Below are 24,025 nucleotides of genomic sequence, written 5' to 3'. Positions count from 1 at the left end.
GCGGTGGGCAGGGTAGAGGAGGAGGAGGATGGAGCAGGGGGGAGGGGGGGCGGGGGGAACGGGGGGGAGAGGGGGAGGGAAGGGAAAAAAAAAAAAAAAAGAGAGGAAAAAAAAAGAAAAAATAAGAAAAAAAAAGGCACAAGCCGAGCTCCGCGCCGCCGCCGCGCTGCTGCGGGAGCGGCTGATTTGCTGCCGGGCTCGGCAGATTGGCTCCCGGGTTTCCATGGCTGGGCTGCCACTCACTGTCAGCTGCTGCCAATCACGGCAGAAGGCCCCACGCCGCCGGCTGGCCGCACCTCCCCGCCCCGCTCCCCGCCTCGGCTCCCTCCTCGCTCCCCGGGGCGTCCCGGCCCGGCCTAGCCCGCTCCCCGGCCGCCGCGACCCCGCCGGCTGCCCCTCCGCTTCGGGCAGGGGCAGCGCAGCTCACCCGTCCCTGAAGCGGCAAGATACAGGGGGGAGAAGTGGGACACCCGCTGCCGTTTGCTGCAAGAAAGTTGGAGGGAGCGGCTCCCGCGGTGGGATGGCCGGGACCCCCTACATTCTCCTTGGGAGAAATTCGGGGCCCGGCTCGGTGCTGCACAGCACAGAGCTCGGCGCACCCGAGGTTGGAGAGGGGGATGTGGCAGGGCTGAGAAATCGATAAAACCGGCTGCATAACAGTGACAGTGATGCTGGGAGTGTCAGTGACAATGGATGCAGCTGGAGCACCGCAGAAAAAGAGCCGAGATTAGGGAAAAATTCTCCCCCTTCTATCTATAGGTGACTTTCTATCCCTGTTAAGACGAGAAATTATCTGCAAGGAGTCCAACGTCCTTCTCCGCTTGACTTTATATATTTTTTAACATTTAAAACATTGTTTTCGGCTGAGTGGCCCTGAATAGACGCCGAGAAGAGTCGCGGGGAGTGAGAAGTCATTTGTAGGTCAGGACAGCGACTTAAAGCATATTTCAGGAATCTTTGGAAATATTGATCACATAGTAGGAATCGTTCCCCGCGGGTTTCACCCCCCGCTTCCCGCCCCAACTGAATGACCGTGGGTCTGGGGGAGAAGTGAGCGCCCAGTTGCCCATTTGGAAGAGCGGGACAACCTCCGGCCGCCTCGGGGCAAGGATGAAATCGCTTTCGGAGCTGTGAGGATACGGTTTGCTTTCTGGAGAGAAGGGAGGAAAAAAAATCCAGAAGCCATGCTTTATTCTATATATAGCTGCTCAGTGGCAATTTCTTCCCTGGAACATTAGGGACCACGCTCGGAAAGGCAGCATATATTTTGAATTAAGCTCAATATGTTATCTCCTCTGCTCCTTGCAATGCTTTTTTTTTTCTCTCCTAGAACGCTTGTCAAAGAAATGCCTTCTTAATTTGATATCTTGTTGTTGTCTCTTTCTCCCTTCTGTTTTCTTCTCTTTTATCTTTTTTTTTCCCCCTTATTGTTTTTTGTTCTCCTGTCTTCCCTTCTTTAAGAAATCTAGCAAAGGCTAGTTGCCTGTAGACCGAAATTAAACAGATTTACATTTTCTCCAATCATTTCTCCGCAGAAATGGAGCTGGACTGGGGCTCGCCGTCTTTTCTTTAGTATCAAGTACAATTTGTCTTTTGCTTGTGAAGATTTGGTAAATCAGAAGGCAGATAGATAGCGCAGATGGTCGGAGGTGTCGGGTCAGATTATGGTACGCCTCAGTACAGTGCTAAGCTCATTCTGACGGAAAACCCTGATATTATTTTCACAGATCTACACAGTTCACTTGAAAAAAACCCTTGGAGCCATTTACATCATTTATGTGAGGCTCACAGCTAGCGGGATGGAAAAGCTTTCAATACTGCTCATTTTCATAAAACCCGACAGAGCTGGGGAGACATAAAAGCATAGACAAAACTCATGAGTTCAGAGACACTCCAAAGAAACTTAGGAAAACGGAGACTCTTCGGCTTCACTTCACAGACCCAGGTTTGATTTGTTGATCCCCTTAGGGGAAAAACGGGGAAGAAAATAATCAGAGGAAAATATCCACTATAAATGGTATTCCACCGCATCCTTGTCCTCTCCGCCAGGGAAAAACAGTAATTTGAGCAGCTCAATGAAAGATCCCACATAACCACTTCGGACAGGGATTAAAAAAAAAAAACCCAAACCAAACAAATAACCAAACCTCCTCGATATGAGCATCGAGCTTCCCAGCGAGCGGGTGAGAAGGCGGCGACCTCCACGGCGACGGGTGCGTCCCCATTGCTGACCTGGCCCCGCCAGCCTACCCCGCCAGAGCCCCAAAAACATCCCGGGACAGGGGCTGATGGAGGAAAATCTCTGCTTTGAGAGAGGAGGCATGGTGGGAACTCTCTGTGAATGGGTAGCTAATTTAGACCGGCCAGACGATGATGATAATGATTACTAATATTACCGTAGGTCTTTCTTTTTCCTTTTTATTTTAATTTTTATTTTTTAATGCACATGTTCTGGCGCGGGAGTTACTGGGTTGCAGCCTAATGACCATGAACAGAGCGAGACAGGCTCCGTAATGAAAGCCAGGACTGGAGGCTAAAGAAATGAATCCTCATTAAGAGCAGCGAGAGCAGCTCGCAGGGGCGAGAGGCTGTCCCCCAGGTCCCCAGCCTTTGTTCCCCAAAAACCGGCCCGGACGGGGAGTTGCTGATAGCTCTGCTGGGAGCTGAGAGGAAGAGAAAGAAAAGGCAACACCGAAACGGACCCAGAAACCCTGTGTTAACCATTTAAAGGCTGACCCGAGGGGGAAAATCAGCCCAGCCTCAGTAGCTCTGCCTCCTCTCCAGCTGTGAACGTTGGGCTCTTCTATCTGGGAAGTGGCACAGTCCGGGGGGAACCCGCTTGTGCCTGGCTGGAGAAGGACCTGAGGGCTCCTCGCTCTCTGTCACCACGCCGAGAGACACCAGCTCCGAGGGAGCCCTTCCTTTCCTCCCCCGACCCCTCAGGCGTTTTAGTCACAGAGAACCCCGGCAGGTCTCACCCCCATCTCTCCAGAGCAGCTTTACCACTCCCCCCCCCCACCTCGCGTTTTTCTTCTTCCCTCCCTCCCCCGTATAATAGGGACAAAACTCGTGACATTCGTGTCCTGCAATGATAACTACCTTAATTTAGGTCACGACTCTGACCCTTGCTACAGGTAGCGTGAGGAGTTATCCCTACAGAGATGAACCCGCTGGAGAACGAGGAATAAAACTGTACATTAAAAAATATTTATCAGAAATACTCCCAGCAATCCGCATCATCCCGGCAGCCTGCACCGGCACGGTGTGCCCCCCGGCATCCTCCCGCAGGGCCTCAAAAATATGCTGAGCACCTTCATATCAGCACTTATCAGCTATCTTGGGTCACAGAATCGCAGTCCCTTGCGATTACCTATTTAGACGGAGTTTCCAAGCGCAGCAGAAGTGCGAATTCATCTTTTAAACCTTTGTTTGGCGTTAAGTATTGCATTAAAAAAATACCCCCGGGAAGGAGAAGCCCTACTTTAAAGGTCTCGGGAGGATGGCCGGAGATGTGGGAGTTTAGTAAGTGATGCTAACCGAGTCTGCAGCGTTGGCTTAGAGAGCTCAAGTGCAGGCAGTTCCTCGGGCGGGTACCTGGGCAATCGAACGGGATTTCTCGACCCTGAATCGGTACCGGCAGCACCCGGCCGGATGGCGGGGAGCGCTGCGGGTCGGGCACCGCTGGAGCGGGCACAGGGAGCGGGTCCCTACCCGCTCCCCCGGCTCACCCCGATGCCGCCGGAGGAGGAGGGATGGATGCTCAGGCGGAGTGGAGTGGCCGCTGTCGCTTAGAGAAAAGGTTACTGAAAATGTCAACCCCTCCGGGGACCTGGTTTTCGGGAGCGTTTCCCATTGAGCCACTCGGGAGCTTTGGCGGAGGGAAGACCTCAAGCTCAGGATGATGTGGTGGGGGATGCTTGGTAGGGAAAAGACCCGTGTTTCGATGTGGTTCGTGTGCTCGCCTTTTTTTATTTTTTAAGAGTGCCATAATTGTTGAAATAGCAGCTATCGATCGCTCAATTTCTTCCTAAAAGGAGTTATGTTTAAAGCTGTGACCTACTTAATATTAGGGAGACTGTGCAGGTTGGATTTTCACTTAAATTAGTGATAACCGTTGAAAGCACCAGAGTCCCCGAAATGCTGTCGGACCAACAGACGTTTACTCACTTTCCCCTCTCAGACTAGGCATTCATTAAATTTTTGCCCTTCGGCGTATTATTTGGGTTACCTGTAATAAAAAGTATCAAAGCATGGCCTGTATGTTTGATGTTAGACTTAAGAAGCACTGAAAACTATAATAATAATAATAATAATAATAATAATAATAATAATAATAATAATAATAATAATAATAATAATAATAATAATAATAATAATAATAATAATAATAATAATAAATTTTGAGACTAGTAAGGAAAGATCTTCCTTGTAGAGGGCCCTGGCCAAGGCCAGTGCTGCAGGTAGAAAAGATCTACCACCCAAGATTAATCTTCAGTTTTCTTTAGGGTGTAGCTATGGGCCTGGTTTTAAAATCCTTGATCCATCAAGATTTGTTTGGCTGCTGCCTTTACCTGCAGGTAAATACATACAGCATCAAATCTCCTTTTTAACTGGGGTGTGTTCACATACAATCTTCACCATGCTTAAAACCTCCGGTTTCTATCAGGATTTTCTCTGAAAATTCCAACAATAGCAATCAAATTAAAAAATTAAAGTATTCAAATAGTCTCGAAGTTTTCGACCTTGTTTGCTTGTTTTTGTTTGTTTGTTTGCTTTTTTCCAGTAACTCCTTATTTTATTTATATATGTATTCGTATATATGTATTTGTATATATGTATTTGTATATATATATATATTTATTATTATTTTTTTCTTTCCCGTGGGAAGTGTTCTTTGGGAAATGAAGGCGTTCTTGCGACTCCCTTCCCATGGGAGACAGGGAATGGATAGCAGTAGTCGTATGGAAAACTATTTCGTGTCTATGGAAATGGAAAAAAAAAATCCTACGGCTATTACATACCCGCCCAGGACAGGGATGAAGGATGTCAGAAAAACACGTGTTTAGCAAAAAGCAGGAATGGGGACAACTCCCATATTTGGGGAAGAGGGAAGAACCAGGATTAGATACCCTGAGATAGTGTAGTCTCTAAAGGCTTATGGGGCTGAGTTCGGGAGTTGTGTGTCACGGCTGGTCTTCATCGCTGCCGTGAGGGCTGCTCGGGAACTGGGGGCCCTGATTTCTGTTGAGGGAGCTCCTCCGCAGCTTTGGGTGCCCTGTGGGTGTCAGCAGCATCACACCCGGGACAGTCCATCTCCTGGTCCAGCTCCCTGGCACCAGCCCGGGGTTGGAAACAGTATTGGGGCCACCGCTGAAGATGGGAAGGTGGGCATCTGCCTGGGCTCCGGCATTCACGGTGCTGCTTCAAGGAGCAAGTTTATCCCTGAGCAGCCGCATGAGGACGGGAATGGTCCGTCCCTTATCCAGAGAAATTGCTATGCTTTTTATTTTTTTATTTTTTTTTTCCCCCAAAGATAACGACCAGCAGGTCCCTGAACTTTGCCGAGTTTTAAGGGCCAGTATTTCAGCCTCTCCGCGTTATCTGCTCGCAGCCTTTCTGAGCTAGTTATTCAGATTGAGAAGAAAGGCACTTGTTTGGGACACGCTTATTCTGTCCCTGTCTCTCTCCCGCCATCATCGCTCCCCCCGCTTTGTGTGTCCCAAACACCGCACGGACCCCGTTCCCCACCAGTCGTTTCACCCCTGGGCGAGTTTCTGCACTGGACACTCTCCCCCTTAGGCAGGACAGCCAGGGCAGGCTCAAGGAGCACAAAACAACGACACTTCCCTGCTTTCCCCCGGCAGATTTGGCGGGGCTGTCCCTAAAGATCTTCCCAAAATGGTACATAGGTGCGGTTGGGGGCACAGGGTGTCCTGTCCTCTCTGCGGGGAAGGTCTGGGGTTTCTTTGCCCTCTCCATCAGCTGGAGGAGGCTGAGGGGAGCCTTCCAAAACCGGAGGAGAGGGAGAAGGAGAAAGCGGAGTCCAGCGAGAGTGGGACTGGGGGCTCCAGCTGCTTTTCTGAGCCCTGAATTGACCATATGTATTTTCAGAGGAATGCGACCCATTCATCACTGATTCGAGATTATACTATGAAAGAGTCCTTCCTGCTTGCCGAGTGGGAATGAAAATAGTTGTTTAAGCCTTTCTTTTTTTTTTAAGGATGCTATTGGGAAGTAAGGCAAAACAAAGAAGGTGGAACCAGCGGGACATAAAGCCCTCCTTTCTACAGCCACAGAAACAGTTTTTTAGTGGGTGCAGGGCGACAACCTGGGGTCTGGAGTCCTTGTAATAAATAAGATGGGCTGAAGGAGATGCCGGGTCCTGAAAAGTCCCAGTGGGGCCAGCTCTTGACAGCCCGCACAGGGAATTAACCGGGAAGTCCCTGCTGGCTTTATCCAAAGCCTGTTGAAATGACTGACAGCCTTCCGGGTGAGCTGGGGTCCCTGGATCTGTGGGAACCTCCGCCTTCCTTGACATCGCTGCTTAAATCACCGGGACACCGGGAGGTGTTAATGAGCATCAGAAGTTATCTGCTACTCTGCTATTAAATTCCTATTTCTATAAGTTTGCGGGGGGGGGGGTGTGTCTTAAAGAGAATTACTTAAGGCAGGACAAAGCTTTGAGGCGAGTTCTCCTCTGGTTTTATGCAATGATTTGGGAAGATGGGTTGCAAAGCAGCAATTATGGAGGCCCCAGGGGCATCTAGGAGCTAAAGTGTCCCTGGGGAGGCAGCTCTCGCCCCCCGGGACAGGCAGAGAGATACGGTGGGTGGTGGGAGCAGTACGGAGATGCTCTTGGAAAGGACGGAGCCTCGACACCATCGGGTTCCACAGAGTAGAGGCCGCAGACATGTGGCTTCCAAAAGAACATGCCGTTTTCCACTTGTCTCTCTTTTCTTTCCACTTCTTCATCTCTGACCTGAAGCCAGGTAGGTCAGCTGTTTCTCTTTGAAGCTGCATTTCTTGTTGGTTGAATTGACTCTTCTGAAAGCAGCATTGCGTCTGACCGGCACCTGTGCTGCGTGTGGCATAAATAGTTTTCTGTTCATCTCCTCTGTCCTGTTTCTGTTTTCACTGTCCTTTCTTCTTTGATCATCCATATTGATGTCTTTTTCCCCCCTTCACCACCCTGTGGCCCCATCATTTATTTTCTTTCCCTTATGATAGTCTTAAACTCTGCCTCAGTAATCTCAAAAGGAAGGAAAAAAACAACACCTTTGCTACTGCAGTTTGGAGAGAAGTATCATGTTCTAGTTTCTTCCGTACCCGGGCTGTGCATTTTTGCCTCGTAATGCTGCACATCAATAAATAAATAAACTCACACAATTTTGTGAGGGCAACGTGCTCTGAGGCGAGGCCGCCGTGCGCTTCAGAGCTGTCGGAGCTGGTGATATTCTCCAGCATCTTCAATGTAAAAGGATGTGAAGTGTGATAATTTAATGCGTTTTTAAATCGTCAGACAGCCGGGCCGCACCTTTAGACGTGAGGTACAGGGAGAAGGCGGCTTTATGCAATCGCTACACCATCACAGCTTCCCCACACTCCACAGCTGGGTCAGCAACACGCGTGGGACCCGGAGGGTGCATAAAGCAAGTTCCACGCTGCAGGCTGTTATTTCCGCGGTCCATCCCCGGGGTGTGTGTGTGTGTGTGTGTGTGTGTGTGTGTGTGTGTGTGTGTGTGTGTGTGTGTGTGTGTGTGTGTGTGTGTGTGTGTGTGTGTGTGTGTGTGTGTGTGTGTGTGTGTGTGTGTGTGTGTGTGTGTGTGTGTGTGTGTGTGTGTGTGTGTGTGTGTGTGTGTGTGTGTGTGTGTGTGTGTGTGTGTGTCCAACCCCCGGCACGTCTCCAGATGCTGCCGCCTGCCCCCGGCTCCGGCCCGGCTCCGCCTGCGCGCTCTCCCCGGTAGATGGAGCATCCTCATCGCTTTTCCCCCTTCGCCCCGAAGCCCTCGGAAATGCTCTCACTGTTAAGGCAAACGGGTGGGGTTTCTGTTTTTTTGGATGGGGGGGAACTTGCGAACTTGTTTGACCCACTCGCAACATGTCCTCAAGCCCCTTCTCCCGGCAGGTGAAGCTGCTCCCGGTGTCCCAGCGGAAAGTCCCGGCACCTGCCGCCCTCTCTGCGCCGTTTCAAAGAGGAGCTGCTAAATTGATATACGTTGTGATTAAGTTACAAAAGACGCACCCATCATTAACCAATTGACGTGATAAATGCTTTCTGACCACCTGCAAAGCGAGGGGATGTTTTTCAAGTTTCAGATCCTCCTGCACGACAGGAGGGAGACGGAAGATTAAGTAATACATTGTTTAGAAGCAGAGTGCTTAGCTTATGTTTAACTAATAATTAATAGATGTAAGTAAGAAACTAAACAATTATAACATCATCAATTACTTCTTAGCATAGATTTATTTTATGTCAAATTTTTCGCAAATTGTAATGCATATGTAATCATTATGTGAATATAAGCAACGCAAGAGCGTCCAGTCTTTGGAGCGCTTATGGAGGATGATCCCCAGCGCTGATAAAATAAAGAATGCCGCTTCACAGTATAACTGACTCTGCTATTAAGTTTATTTCCCCGCTTCAATTTGGTGGGGCTGAGCCGGTACCTAAAATCAGCAATTAGTAATAAAATCAGTGCCCGTTCCGCCACGCTGAGGCCACCGCTCTCGCCCGGCCCCGCTCCCGCCTCTCCCGCCCGCGGGGCTCTGGGGCTGCCCGGCCGTTTTCACGCCTCACTGGGTCTGTGAGGGAGGAAGACGAGACGGTGCTCGGCCCTCACGGGGGCTGCAGCGGGTCCTTCGCCGGGCTTTGGGGCTCCTCCCGGGGTAGGTTGGCGGCGGCTCTGGGCGAAGCTGAGGGAGCAGGGCGGTGGCCACGCCGCGGCCCCTCTCCATGATGGCGCTGGGTGAGGCCCTGGACGGCTGTCATGGCTCTCCTCGCCCTTCCCCTTCTGGCAGCACCTAAGGCGGTGCAAAACCAGCGTGCCCCGGTCACTTTCCAAGTGTTGGTGGTCCCCCAAAATGCAAAGGGGCCACCTGGCTGTCCTGGCCCCGCCACCTTCTCCATTTGGGGTGAACCTGCTCCCCTTCTCTTGTGCCACCATTTTGTGGTGGTCACCTGGAACCTGTGTGGTATCCCACAGCATGTTTTTCCCCCTACCATTTTGCCAAAAGAGCCTTACTTTCTGAATTCCAGGAATTTAGGGAATAATCTGCAGCAATATATTTTTGTTTGGTATGTGCTTTAACTCAGTAAAATGTGGCGATGCAGGAGACGTTTGACTTTCTGAGGACCTGACAAGACACGTAGGTAGCCAGGAATGAAGGCACAGCACATAATGCACGGTGGCAATGGCGCTTTAAAACCTAAGTGTTAGGAACAGGGACTAAAGAAATGAAGAGCCTTGCAATTATGTTAACTCAGATGTAATAACTAGAATTGTCAGCAGTCAAGAAAAGGGCTTTGGTGTTGTAAGAAACGGTGAACGTGGCAGCGGGGTTTGAAAAAGGTGGCACGTCCTTGCCTTGCATGCAGGGTTCAAGTCTCCTCACATGGTTCCTAAATGGTGTTGTAGGAGTGGGACAGAAGAAGATAAACAGTACGATGAGAGGAACTTTAATTTTCCTTTTTTTTTTGGTTTTCAGAGGTAAAAAGTTAGTCTAGAAATGTGAACGCTACTAAATTCCAAGAAGAATTAAACAACCAGTCACTTAAGACAGTTTTAAACAGTAATGAATAACAGAGGCAAATACAGCTTGCTCTCAAAAGAGCCCTGCTGTAACAAAAAATGTTTATATAAAGCCAATAGAAACTAATACCGTTGCACAGTTGACAGTGGGTAGAATTGAGCATTTGATTTAAAGTAAGGCCTTTATTTCATAGATTGTGAGTATTTTGCACCTTTTATTGAAGAACCTAGAAATGGCCGTTTCCAGATGGGATATGAACCTACTGCTGTAACTCTACTGCGAGAAGTGGCATTAATGTTAGTGTTAAGATAATGGCTAGAGACTCAATCAGGCGGTTTGTTTGTGGTTTCATGTGATACATGAAACTTTAGTCCCGCAACTGAATTCCATATAAATCGATTTATTAATGTGGTACAAAAATGCAAGATGTATAATAATATTTTTCTTCTAGCAGCAATCTGAAAAGCACCATTAGAAATACTAATGCTATTGGAAGCTGTTTTACCCATTGCTGTGTATTGCATATTTCTCTTTAACATTAAAATACAGAAAAATTACAAAGGCATTCCTACCAAAGCTATAAATTTAATTACAACATCCAGAGTTGGCTACTGATCTGATGCTACTTTTCTCCAGTAGGATCAATAATCAGCCTTTACTACAATTGTATCCTGGAAGTCATCAGTTGTCCAAAATTTACATGTATTTTGTTTAGGCTGATGTTAACCACTGCTTTTAAAATCCACAAACATCCTCTAGATTACCGGTGTAGTTGAATCTCTCAACCCTTTCTAACCCGTATAGTTGAATCTCTCAGCCCTTTCTACCAGTGACACATGTATCCTCTTAATTGACAACACAGAATAGCATTTGTTATTTGCAGTTGTGTTACTTCATTTTAACAATGTCCAGAATAGCAGGTATTTTACATATGCCTGCTTTCAGAAGCGCTGTCATTTTCTGCAAATTTACCCTTTAAATAAATTGTATTGTAAAACTACAAAAAATATTAAACACTCACTTCAGTTCTGTTTCTCTCTTTTACAAAAGCATTCAAAAGATCAAATTAATAATAACTGTCTTAGTGACTAAATGATAGAATTTTAAGTATCTTAATAATACACAGCTCTACGGTCTACTCTATTGGTGAATTTTGTGTTGCGATTTATAAACCAATGAGTAGAAATTATTTGCTGTTTAAAGTAATGTTTCTGCTTTTTCTTTTGCATTCATCTGCTTATCTTCTGTGTACACCCCAATGTCTTACAGTTTTGATGGGAAGAGTCAGAGAAACAACTAATAAACATTGTTAAACTGTTTCTAGAGCACAAGTTTTTAATATATGCTCCAAACTAATTTTTGCATTCAAAGGAATTACTTAGGATTTTCTTTCACATTGTGTAAGAGCAAAAATATTCTGCAGTGACCTGGGGCTTGAGGTACTATCTCATAGTATTTTTCTTAGTGTTCCCAGAAAATGTTCTATTTGCTCTCAGTGTTTCCAGGCACCAGGAACTAGGATTTCAAGCTTTTAAATGCATTGGGTAAAACTATTATCTCTTTCTCAGAGTTTTTTATCACAGCCTATACTAATCCATTCACTTGGATTAGGGGTTCTGAGCTTCACTTAACTATTAAGCAAATTCATTTCTGTCAAACATCCAGCATTTTCAATGCTCCTTCCACCCCCTCCTGCTTCCACAGTCTCAGTTCTACAGTATGGGGCCTTAATGCCACTTGAGTTAAATTCTGCGGTTGTTTTCTATTCCACTTTATCCCGGATTAGGATCTCATCACCAATTTGTTGAGGCTTTACTTTTTACACGGTACTGAGGGTATGAGGAAGCCATTGTGGGACAGTTAAATATCAGATAAGTTTGCTTCATGTTAAGTATATCCGAGCTAACCAGATGTATTCAGTACAGTCTGATAAAACGTGATTGCCTCCTTTTTAGAAGACTACATGACTCCCAAACTGTTAAAAAACCCATAACTGAATTTCTGCACGTAGCACCACCATGCAAACAGAAGAATGGATTTGTAATAAGCTGCTTTCCACTGTATGTGAGTTCTGTCTTTAATCACACTTATGCATATACTTTCTGATTTAAATGTACTTAGCAATTACTGCAGGAGGAGTGTACAGAATGGTTAAGTAGCTTTTCCATTACCAGCATTGCAGTCAATAGGCTTAGTAAACCAGCTGGAATAGAGGCTACGCATTTTATACGCAAGCATCTTTTCTTGTACTCTTCATGCCTTCTAAGAACATTAAACCTCTCAAAGATATAGCTGCTCCAGGAACAATGCTTTACCTAAACCATACAGCTTTTTTCCTAACTGGGTTAGACTTTCAGTGAGTCCATTACCACTATCCATGAGAAATCTGCTTCCACTAAAGTGGTTTAGATACTAATTCAACTGCAGTTAAAACTTCTTTCCCCTCTTTTGTATCTTAAAATGTATGGTATTGCTTGCGGTTTGACTTGTTTATTGTGCCAGTAGAGTCTTCGACTGCATAAATCCTTGAATTGCATTTTTCTTTTGTAGTTTACACAATGAGTGACAGACTTCTGAGCAACTTGCACAAACTTCTGCTCGAGTTTGGTAGGTCATTCTACATTTTTAAATTAATAGTTACTAATGCGGTACATATAGTGATGTTTTCTGCTTCAAACAGTTATATTAACTTCAAATAAATTTATAATGTTAAGGTTTTGATGTTTGCTTGCATAATGTTTTGTCAGCTCTGAGGTTATTGAGAGTGGTGCTAACAACTATTTAATAGTAAAATTGCTATTTAGATATTTAGATATTTGTTAATCAGTGCAAGTAATGCTGCACAACATACATTTGTTTCACAGCTCAACTTGTGTATCTATACATGTGTATATGTATGAAAAAGTGTTTATTTTCTTCTTAGTTTTCCAGCTAGAACAAATTTCTTACGCTAAGGAATATGAGAAGCAACAGATAAAATGTGAGTAGTGATAAATTATCATTTTATTAGACACTGAACACACTGCTTTTGTCTCATTAGTCCCTGTACAAGGTCTGTGTTTCAACGGCGGAAGCAAGCCGAAGAATGAAAGCTGTCCCGTGTCCTGCGTTCACCCTACCTCATCTTTTGCCATCAATACTCGCTCATTCTCCCCAGCAGACTTTACTTTTGCTTGTGACTTTTAGCTAATGCTGTTCAGCTGTCTCATGGGCAGCCAGTTTCGTGCTGCGCCATTTCCTGCTCTGACTCTGTAGCTCCTCACAGTCACTGGCAGTTCTTTGATTCAGCTGTGCTTGCTCAATACATCTGCCACTCGCCTCCCTTTCTTTCTTCGTGTTTTTCGTTCTCTCCAGATTTGGACCTCTGCCTCACTGCTGCTTTTCTGTTTCCTTATAATAATGAAAGTTTTCTCAGTTGCTGCTACCCACTCAAGCCTGGTATTTGTTTTCTGCAATCAAACAGCTGATAATTTCATTTGAAATTTAAAACAGGAAACCCAAGGAGACAGTATTGCTCCACATCACATTCATTGTCCCCAGGACTAACAGACTGCATAATGTTACGGATTTAGGTCCAGACTGATTTTTTCTTTACCATGCTACTAAGTGGTATCACTCATTCATGAGAGTGGTTCTGGTACAGAAACTATTCTTTAGACATTCTGAGGACATCTATGCTCATCACTGATACTTCATAGGTAGATATTGAAGTTCGTAACCTTCTCACAAGAGAGAGTTCTGGTTTAATTAGAAATGTTCTTCTTAATGGTAACATTTCTAATAATCTTGGCTGATACGTCCAAGCAAGTACTTATTCATTAAGAAGATTATCGGTATTAAATTGAAGCATCTTAAACATTAAAACATCTGTAACAATAAATCTGGTACACCTAGAATTCTAACTCTTCAGTCACATAACTGAGCCTTAGCGTTGAGGTTTTTCTTAACATTTGTGCAAGATTGTGGTAAACGAGCATGCTTTTAGGGAAAATCCAAAGACATGGCATAGCTATTTGTGTGTTCAGTTCAGAGATTTCTAAATATGTGTGAACTCAAAACCAACACTCAGACTTTTAAGAGTTTGGGTTAAATCATCCAAAAACTTACCCAGAAATAGTTCCACTGATTAAATTTTGTCTCTGTGTATTACTTGGCAGAGCAACAGTTGTAGCATTCAGCCTTAGACTTCTAGCGTGAGATTCATTGGGCTTTTTGGCTTGAGTCCCTTTATAACCAGTGGAGGGAAACAGGCACTTTTAGGGTGTGATTTGTCTTATCCTGAAGAAAGGGTTTAAAGTAGGTTAGATAAAGTAAGCTTTAAAAAATGTTCACTTGTCTCCACTGAGTGTGGCTGGAGCCTTGTGTGTCTAGTTCTGAATTAGCTGCCTGCATTGTAAAGTTGGGTGAGATGGATCTCATCCCCAAGGTCCTTGCAAAAGCAAAGGCTGAGTAGAACAACTCACACTTATCTCACAAGTGCTCATCTCTAGAAAATATTAAATAAAATGTTGAGTGTATGGCTTTGCTTCTGTAATACGTATTTTGTTAATACAGTTATATCTCAGTAAATCTCAAAATGTTGTCTTCAGGATACTTCCAAATACACCTTCTTTTTTACAGAAATGAAGCATGTGTCAGTGGTCCAAAAGTTATGCTTCATGCTAGGTAAATGCAAGTTAGTGACTTCAGATACCGAAAATATTAAGATTTTGAAGGTATTCAGGGTAACTCAAGATACTAAAGTACATTGAGAATTTTTTGCTTTTCACTGAGCAATATTTCTCTCTGAGAAGTGTGTTGTTTGGGGTTTTTTTGTGGTATAAATGCAGCTGGTGTTGAAAGTGAATATACAGCGAATACTGCAAAACCAGACCCAAAATTCAGGATGACCTGAAGCTCCAGTGCAGTGATTCAAACAACTCAAGAAACATCTTGCGTAACTAAGATGCTCTTCCTGGTTAAGTAGATAAGAAAGGCCGGATGACTGTGATTGAGTTCTGTCTAGGGCCATCAGCTTTGGTGTATAGCACATCAGGGCAGGGATGGCAAGGGATGATTTGGCACTAACCACCCTGAAACCTTGTATGAAAAAAATAAGAAAGAAACAGCACAGAGAAAAAAACTGTGCACCTAGTTGTGCTCATTGTATTGCAATGTGAGCATGTGTGAGAGCTCTCAGCTTTTGTGAAGGAGAACGCTGACCATGTGCAGCAGTATGGATTCTCTACTAACCATTCATTCAGAAATCTGCCTTAAGATTCTCCACAAGTAGCATAGAACTTGAGGATTTGTCGTTACAGTGCATCTTTTCATTAATTAACTTCTGTGTCCTGTATTAATATATCATACATTACACATTCCCACCTTGAGTAAATTCCAGTTTCATTTAAATTCTTCTGTTTCCATTTCTAGTAATAATTTACTCATACACCTTTAGCAATATTTTAATTTTTCCCTTCTTGTAGTCAGCTTTCCCATTCAAAACATTGGTGTTTCTGGGCTTCCATAAAACAAAACAAATGTTTGAAATACACCTTCATCTCAAACAACTTTTGTGCTCCAGTCTCCTCAGTTGCACACATTACCGAGGGCAGAGTGGCTTATATTCTGGTTTCTAGTATCTGCAGACACCGTGGATGGCAAAAAAAAGGGAAAAGTCAGCTCTAACTGCTAAGAATGCTTTGTTTTCTACCACAAATAGTTATTTCAGTTCTACATAGACTGGGATGCACAGACAGCACAAATAATTTCAATGTCACAATATTAGATACTTGCCACACAGCTGGAACTCCATAAGCTTTTGACCCACTTTGTAGTTTATTTGCTTAGTTGTAAGCTAGTCACTCATCTGGCACTATGGAGATTCAGTATTTTGGAAGTGATTTTGAATAATTCTGAATGTAGAATATGTGGATATGTTGACAATATGAAAGCTTACTATAAATTTTTTATTCTTAATTTCAGTGTATACTGAAAAAATCAAGGAGAAAAAGAGTGAAATCGATAGGTTGCAGGAAAATATAAATAACGCCAATGATGCAATTGCTGATTTGCACAAGCAAAACGAGAGTAGTAAGGAGAGTTGTAATGCGTGAGTATAATATATTCTGAACTTTGATTTGTAGCCGGTATTCAGAAAGTCAGTGAGGAATATGGTAAAAATATGTGTATGTGTTCAGACAGGAGGGATGTTAAAGAAAACTTTAGTATTCTCCTCTTTTTCTCAAGTTGCAAATCATCAGGTACAAAAATTGTGGTATTGTCCACCCCCTGAAAAAGTAAATTATGGAAAACCATACTACATTTAAGTTTGTTTTAGTTTTTTGTTAAAATCAATGGTTTCCGGAGATCACAGGTACTGTCTGGAGCATGCCGAAATATTCAGTAGTAAGATAACAGGAACATAATTTTCCTATGTTTGGATGCATGTGAATACTGTCAAAGTTGAAAAGTATTGACAGTACTGTTCAAAAGAAGTTAACTTTATTTTTAGCTAAAAAATGTTAATAACTGTCAGTGATAAGACTTCATTATGTCGTTCTTTGTTTAACTCTGAATTGGGCTTCCCGAAATTGAAGCATCTTTCTGCTCTTTGCTTACAACAGGTTTTGCATTACTTCTTGTGCTATGCATATTCTCTTGTAAGATGTCTCATAACTGCCTCTATGTACAGATATGTGTGTACTTCTGTCAGATTCTGGTATAATTTTTACTGCAGGCTGCAGGTTTTTTTTCTAGGCATACTGATTTGGTGAATGCAACAGGCTGCAATTCGCAGTTTTCTTCACAGAAATGTACCTATCAGATTATTAGTGCAAGATTTAAATGCAGATCCCTCTTGAGTCTTAGTAATGAGAAGTTTCTCAAGCAAGAATTTGGCTTCAAAGAGGTTTTGTCTTACTGACACAGAATGTATAATTTTTCAAAATGAAAATATCAGGTGTTTGCAAGGGTAGCTGAAAAGGCAAATCAGTATTTGACAATACAGAGAGCTTGGCCCAGATGATTTAATCCTGTCTTTGCATTGCAGTGCTCATCTCTCCACAATCTCTCTAGTTCCTTGGCAGATGAAGTGATGATTTGTTAGCAAATGATATCCCTTTGGTTTTCTTGCAATTCTTTATCTGAAGATGTGTATTTGAATAAAACTGTCTGAAATGTATATTTGGGTTTTTTTTAGTGTGAATGGAGAGTGTGGGTGTTTCTAAGACTAAAAAGAGAAGATAGCATCAGCGTCCTTTTTAGGTTTATTTTGAACCATCTAAAAATAGAAGAAAGAATGGAAACATTAGTGAATGAAGTGGGTGAAGTAGCTAGGGGTTTGAATATGTTGCTGTATCATACTAATTTGTAGCTTTATCATAAAAAGGGTTGGGAAAAGAATTGACCTTGACAAGAAAATTCCAGTTTTCCTTTACTTTAAATTATTGCCTCCAATGCGGTGTAAAATGAACGCTTCTGTAAGCTTCCAAAACCATTCACGCTACTTCCTTATCTGCCTTTTGAAGTTGCAAATCTGTTTGCAAATCACAAACTGTTAAGTGATGAAAATAAATAAAAAATTGAGGGTAGAACTAAGGATCTGATCTAAATTTTAATCACTGAATTCAATGGGTTTTGGCTCAGGTCCTACAAAGAATAATTAATGGCATTAGTGTAAAGAGACTGAAAATGAGAAGTGACTCATTAATGAATACGAGTATTCATAGAAAGACAATGCTTGCAGAAGAGTAGAGACTGTGTCTTAAATTATTGAAAATGTCATTTAACGACATACTGAAAATCGCAACAAACAAGCCCTGGCCATAAGATCTGACAATTAGAGCACTTACATAGTATAAGCATCTTAAACTTCTAAAATACATTCTAGTTGATACTCCACATATACTGGACATGACTCTAATGTTGATTTTGTAAATTCAGATATTGTTTTGGAGTCGCAATCAGCCTCATAGTTGACTGAATGCCAGTAATACTCAATAGTGCACTCAAAGGAACAACTTTTTGTCTGGATTACTAGACATCATAATTATATTAAAGCATGTTTGAAGACTGAACAAAATACAGGATTCTTATATTCAAGTCTACAGAAAAGATGTTATATGAGACAGGTGTATCGGGACACTACTGTATTTTCTAAGGAAATCCACACTGGTTTATGGAACAAAGAACTGAAGTCACAAAATTACCAAAATGAAATACATGTTTTTAGACAACTGATGTCATTTTGCTAACACTTAGTTTCTTGAATGATTCAAACTGGAACTCTTGATCCTAGAACAATAAAAAGTGGTGAAATACTGCTGATGGAACTGATTCTAATTTGATTGTTTCTCTTATATTTTTTAAATTTGTTTTCAAGGATAGTGAGATTTCATGGGAATTAAAAAAATAGCCATACAAACTCAGGATGTTGCTAATTTGGAAAATAAATTGTTGTCCTGTCCCACTAGCTAAACTACAAGATATTTTTATTGCTTTCAGATTAGTGTGGATAAAGAATTTTTTATACCCTAGCTGATGAAAGGAAGGACAAAGAAATGTGATGGCTACCAAGAACCTGTGTGAAACAGTGATGCATTTAACAAACAAATAGATGAGCTGCTTGAATCCTGTAGAGCTTTTGGTGTTTACAAAACAGTGTTCTTGTATTATGTGTTTTTTGCATGTCCGCAGAACAGATGTGCACACAAAATGTAACATACAATATGGTTTGTACTTTGGTTAATAAAAGTTCTACGAGGGTTTTTTTTTTTCCTCTGAAGAAAGGCATGGAGTTTTCTGAGTAGAAGATCACAGTGTTTTTGTGCCAGTACATTTTTGTATAAGTATATAAGCATGTTGGTTTCTCCTTTTTAAAAAATCTGACCCTTTAAAAATTCAGCTTTCTGCTGAACTTGCCGTAGATGTGGTGAAGTAGCATTTTGTAATTACATTTTTAAGCACCAGGGGTGTCAAACAATTTGTGTCAATAGAGCTAAATTTCCTGAATGGATGCTGCAATTTCTCATTCAGCTTATTTGTTGACAAACTTTACAGCCATTATAAATGTTGATTGGATGCTGTGTTGTCTCAACACCTGGAGTTCTTTAATTTTTGTTCAAGGTTATTGGACTTCAGCAAATTAATTGCTGGATTTTTGTTCTTTATTTCTTTGATGGAAATTGCATTAAGTTAGCTGTTGCTCAAACCTCTATTGTATTCTACCTTTGTAGCGATTGTCCAAATGCACATTCATGGTTTGTGTGATTGCATTCTACAAACCCTGCAGTTTTGAACCACAGGGCATACTCACATCCAAAAGTGCCCTTTACTTGCTGTATTCATGAATATGCAGTGCAAAGTGAACCATACGTCCTCAGTTGCTCTCACTTGTCCGGTAATGAATTATTTGCTTCATTCAATTGCAGCCTTGTTCTGTATCATAATTTCTCTGCTCCTCCTTGTTGTTGTAACTCTTTAAATGTAATGTATCTCTGCTCTTCTGGATTCACTTGCTATCTTCAGTCCTTATGGATTTTTCCTTCTTTTATTTCTTCAATGTTTATCTTTGATAGTATCTATGTATGTGTTCCTAAAATTGGGGTTTGTGTGTGCATCTCTTTGGACAGATAGTTCCACTCAGTCAAACTTCATTGTATGTGTTTGTGTTGCCTTAGAACAGCTTGTATTCTGGACAAAAGTTGAATTTATACTTTAAGCCCTGACTAGAGAAAGGGTGTGTTAATTTTTTCTATAGAAAGTTCCTGTGGAGAAAACGTGTGATTTTTTTTTTCATGGGAAATAGGATCTCTATCTTATTTTAACCCAGCCTGTTCCGATGATTCAGACATCATCTAAATCTCAGCTCTGAGCATCTCAGAAGTTGCCTGTTGACAATGTGTTGCTACAGAGAATATTCTCTCTGAGTGAGTGGAGTGCTTGTCAGTGCACATATACCTATTCAGCTTAGTAGACTTAAGTAATTTTTCTGTTCTTTCCCCCATCTCACACCACTTTGGTATGTGTTAAGTCTTATTAAAGTCTTAGTCGCTATTCAGAGGCTCCATGCACCAGAGATTTCTGAATTTGTTTCTTATCATCTTTATCTGCGCAACATCCTGGCCATTTGTTCAGTTACAACTTTCTGTACAAATGTCTTTTCTGATAGCTGTTATCTCAGCTGAGAGAACAGGAGACATCCAGGCCAGAATGGCTCATGCTCCGTACACCATCTTTTTTTTCAGTCCGGAAGCTTTCTTTTTAAAGACCCATATTTGCCTCTCTTTAAGACCACATCTGAATTTCACTTGAATCAGAAAGTTTATCTGCCTGTTCTCTAGAGGTCCCACATGCAAGGAAGAGGCATCTCTAATACCTGGATGCTGAGAAGGTTCTATTGGTTACTTCCAGGAGTCATAGGTCTTTTGTGTATTCCTTGAAGTTGCTGTGATTTCGGTACAATCTACAGCGTCCTGCTTTAAGAAAACTACTTTAATGGGCTGCATCATAGTTCTTACATTACAGGAGGCTCCTTAAATGAGAAGTACAGCAAATAGATTGTGTTTCAGGGCTGTAGGGGAACCAAAGCTGCATGTATCTCCAATAAGAAGACAGTATATATCTAAAGGACGCTGTTCTGAGTACCTAATATGTGGATTTAGATGCCTAACTGCTTTAGCATGTGAGAGCCTTCTATACTAAAACCATTTATGTAAGTAAATGATTTTTTCTAGTAAGCTAGCTAGAGTAAATTAACATCTTTATTTCTGGATGGCTTTTTATTATTTATTATATGCGATTGGCTTTTTTGTTTGGTTGTTTTTTTTTACTTTCTCCACAGCTGGAAGCCCACCTATGCCATTCTTAGCAAGCATGAAGAATATTTGAAAAATGAACTTGAAGCTTTACAAGAAGATACAGAAAATGAGAGGTATCAATGATCACATGAGATGAGGTTTCTAGCAGTAGTACTTATTAACTAAACAGCAAATATAGTGCAGTCTCTGTCAAAAACATGCAAACTTTTCACGATAAGTGACTGAGTAGTTAAAAGAACTTTTTGTTTACATGTGTCGAGGGTTTAGATTGTGGGGTGGCAATAAAACTGTGGCAGATGTATTGTTAACCTCCTCCCCACCCCACCCCCCCTTTCCCCTTTTTTCCTCTCCCTCTCCCCTCTTCCCACTCAGGACAGGTGATCGGGAGGAAAAGAAGGACAGAGATAAGAGAGTTGGAAAAATTAACAATGTTTTACTAATGCTACTAATAAGAATAGAGAAAATAATAAAAAATACACAAAACCAATCTTGAAAGTCTCAGCAACTGCAGAGCCGGCAAACAAAGTCCTGGACTGGACTCTGCAGCCAACCGGAGCTGGATTCGGTCTGTCACTAGGCCTCAGTTTGCAGGGACGACTAGCAGGGTCCTCTCCTAATGTCGGCCATAAGCAGAAGGGAAAAAGGGCAAAAAGGGACGAGATCCTCGTGATCTTCCACTTTTAGATGAAGTATCATGTGAATGGAATGTTATACACAGTTGGTCAGTTTCTTGGTCACCAGTTTCTCGTTGTCCTTCTTGCGAGATGTCCATCTGTCCTTATCAATAAGTTTGCATTCCGTTGCTAGGTTTACCAAAACATGTATCTGGTTCTCCAGGAAAATGCAGCTCATATGAAGCTTTAGCTGACAGGCAAATTCACTAAAAGAGAAACTTGGTTTTTAACAAAACCAGGACAACATGATTATAAGGTCATATGTTCTTCTCTAGTTATCGGTGGAATAGGAGAAGATATGACTTCTTCAAATACAATTGCTTCCCAAATGCCTGTTATAATTTTTCAGAGCATTACTCAATTGCCTACAATTTCAAGAAAAGCCAAAGAAATAAAAGCAATGAATGTTTCAGCTTTGACAGAAATATGAAATATCAGAGCATATTTACAAGAGCATACCTAATGACACGTTGTCATGTATACTGTGATTTCAGTAGTTTCAGATATTCAGGTTAGGTATGGCTTTTTTGAAAATGCACAGGTTTTATGCTTTTTTTTTTTCCTTATTTTCAGTAGTATTATTTAATGGAACATAAGCCTTTAAATTCATATATGGACTAAGTAAGATAACAATTAGAAGCATTCAGATAATTTTATGCATATATTTATTTGTTAATATGAATTGTATATTATTATTAGAATATACAAATAAACTATTTGTATTCTGCTATATATTCTTCAAAATAACCACAGAGAATGCAAATTCAACATTAGATCCTGAAAAATAGAGAGTGGCTCAGGAAATCCTGGCCTAAGACCATTTTAAGACCAATTGTGGGTAAGATTCTAGTCAGTACTAATTGAAAATTCAATTCTGTTCAGTAAGTGGCATTTCAGTTGTTTCATCTTCATTAATTAGATTTTGCATTTTAAAGAACTGATTAATTGTGTGGTATAGCTGCCTCTATTCAGTGGACAGGCGCTGAAGATTGTCAGTAAGTGTTCAAAATGTGGTGTGCCATGTTAACCCTCTGAAGTTCTGATGAACACTTAGGTCAAATTGATGGTTGTTTTTGAGAGGTTGCTCCCCTTTACTGATTTGCTTGGGAAGGGGAAGAGGTTGGTTAGCTCTGGGATGGAAAAAAAACATGACAGAGCCATCTGGGTACCTAAATACCAATATAGAGGTGTAACTTTAGGTGATTTAAAATGTTGGCTTGGATTCTTTTGTAAGTATTCTTCCTGCCAGTGGTCCAAGACAGCAGAAGTAGCATGCCTGATAGCCATTAATTAACTCACTTAGTAGCTCATCTGTCTTCTTCCTGTTCAGAGCTCTATATTTGGTGAAAAATAAGGCTAAATTGGCTTTCTATGAGTATATGATTAAGCCATTTTGGCTTTCACTAATTTGAGCTGACAAGCCAAAGAAGCATTACTTTTAAATTGCTTCTTTAGATAACTAGTTTCAATTCCAACATGAAAGTGTTTGATCTGTTTTACTGAGCTTAATTATAAGACATCATGGCTCTAAATCATAAAACAAATTTAATTCATGTATTTTACAAATGTGGTCTCTCAAATATAGCCCCTCTGTACCGAAGCATTTGATGATATATTCAAATCAGCAAGATGTGCATCCAGCAAATTATAAATATTTAAATTAGGAAAAAGTATGTACGTTTAGAACTTTATGTGCTGAATGTGCTTTCTGGCCTGGCATTTAAGGGCACTGAGGACATACTGCTTTAGATGGGAAGATATTTTTAAAAGATGGGCATATCAATTTGCGTTTAATTAGACACTTATTACGAAGGCTTTAAAAAACATTCCACCTTTTTTTGTTATTATTGGTTTCAAGAACTTATGAGAATGCTTATGTGAACTGGAAGTTCATCCTGAAAAGAAGCTATATGAAGAAGGAAAGAGGAATAACTAACTATCCACATAATGTGCCGGGGTCTTGTGGGTGCTGTACTTTTCCCGTTGTCATTAGATAAAAACTTTTTCTAATGACTCGAATGTGAACATTGCTGAATTCTATATAGCCTATGTTTACTGCGTGAATTGAAGGATTTGAATTACTTGGGAAAAATATTCAAAATAGTGACAATTTCTCAAGACTACTATACTATATATGGCCAAAAATCTGGAAAATACATTGTGGGAAAATAATACAGTTTGAGGATTATTTTCAGAAGCTTGAAATGTACCTGCTACAACCAATTATTTTACTTATTGATATTTTTTAAATTTATTTGTAATGCATTTTTACCTGTATATGAGAAATTGTCTTTGTTGCTCAGTTATTTTCCCTAGGTTTTGAGACTGTTTGTAGCATCTGTTAAATTAAATAGAGTTGAATATTTCCCATCTTTCATATCTGGGAAATTTTAGACAGTATACACAGACTTTCAATAAATCAAGCAACTTAGATTCCTGAGACCACCCATGTAGAAAAACAAATAGATTAATGTAATTTTTTACGTGAAGTTTGGGAAGTGACAATTCTTTGGTTTCACAGTGTTGGTCTGTATCTTCTTTCTCCTAAACAGGTGTACTGAACTTACTGAACTTCAGTCAATTTACAGTGTAGTTTTATTGGAAAATTAAGATCTTAACTTTTTTCATGTGACTTTTGTTTTCCTTTTGGAAAGAGCAGAAGCTTCTGCTGTTGAATTTGGACACAAATTTTTCTCTCTTCCACTGCCTAGGCCAGCCAGTGGGCAGCCAGGGGTGTCTGCCTTTCAGTCATGCTGTATTTAGACAATTAATAGCAGTTTGAGATAAAATATGTTCTTTAAA

The 24,025-nt window shown here is 41.5% G+C and overlaps 1 protein-coding gene across 2 annotated transcripts in view; it reads left to right on the top strand.

Annotated features, from left to right (window-relative positions):
• The first annotated feature begins 4,752 nt into the window (after positions 1 to 4,752).
• Positions 4,753 to 24,025, top strand: part of C5H14orf39 (chromosome 5 C14orf39 homolog) — a 39,108-nt gene continuing 19,835 nt past the window's right edge. Inside the window, exons 1-6 of one of the 2 annotated variants that reach the window (XM_065063245.1) lie at positions 4,753 to 6,989; positions 8,126 to 8,886; positions 12,301 to 12,357; positions 12,674 to 12,730; positions 15,715 to 15,841; positions 20,573 to 20,662. In XM_065063245.1, the coding sequence (XP_064919317.1) occupies positions 12,309 to 12,357; positions 12,674 to 12,730; positions 15,715 to 15,841; positions 20,573 to 20,662 (323 nt within the window). In that variant the 5' untranslated portion in view covers positions 4,753 to 6,989; positions 8,126 to 8,886; positions 12,301 to 12,308. Of the gene's footprint in view, positions 6,990 to 8,125; positions 8,887 to 12,298; positions 12,358 to 12,673; positions 12,731 to 15,714; positions 15,842 to 20,572; positions 20,663 to 24,025 lie in introns of those variants that run through there. The other variant, XM_065063246.1, reaches the window with a different exon arrangement.

The sequence above is a fragment of the Columba livia genome, chromosome 5, assembly GCF_036013475.1.
Source record: "Columba livia isolate bColLiv1 breed racing homer chromosome 5, bColLiv1.pat.W.v2, whole genome shotgun sequence".
In the NCBI taxonomy this organism is placed as follows: Eukaryota; Metazoa; Chordata; class Aves; order Columbiformes; family Columbidae; genus Columba; species Columba livia.
Note: the sequence above shows the minus strand (reverse complement) of the source record. Positions and strands in the feature narration are given on the sequence as shown.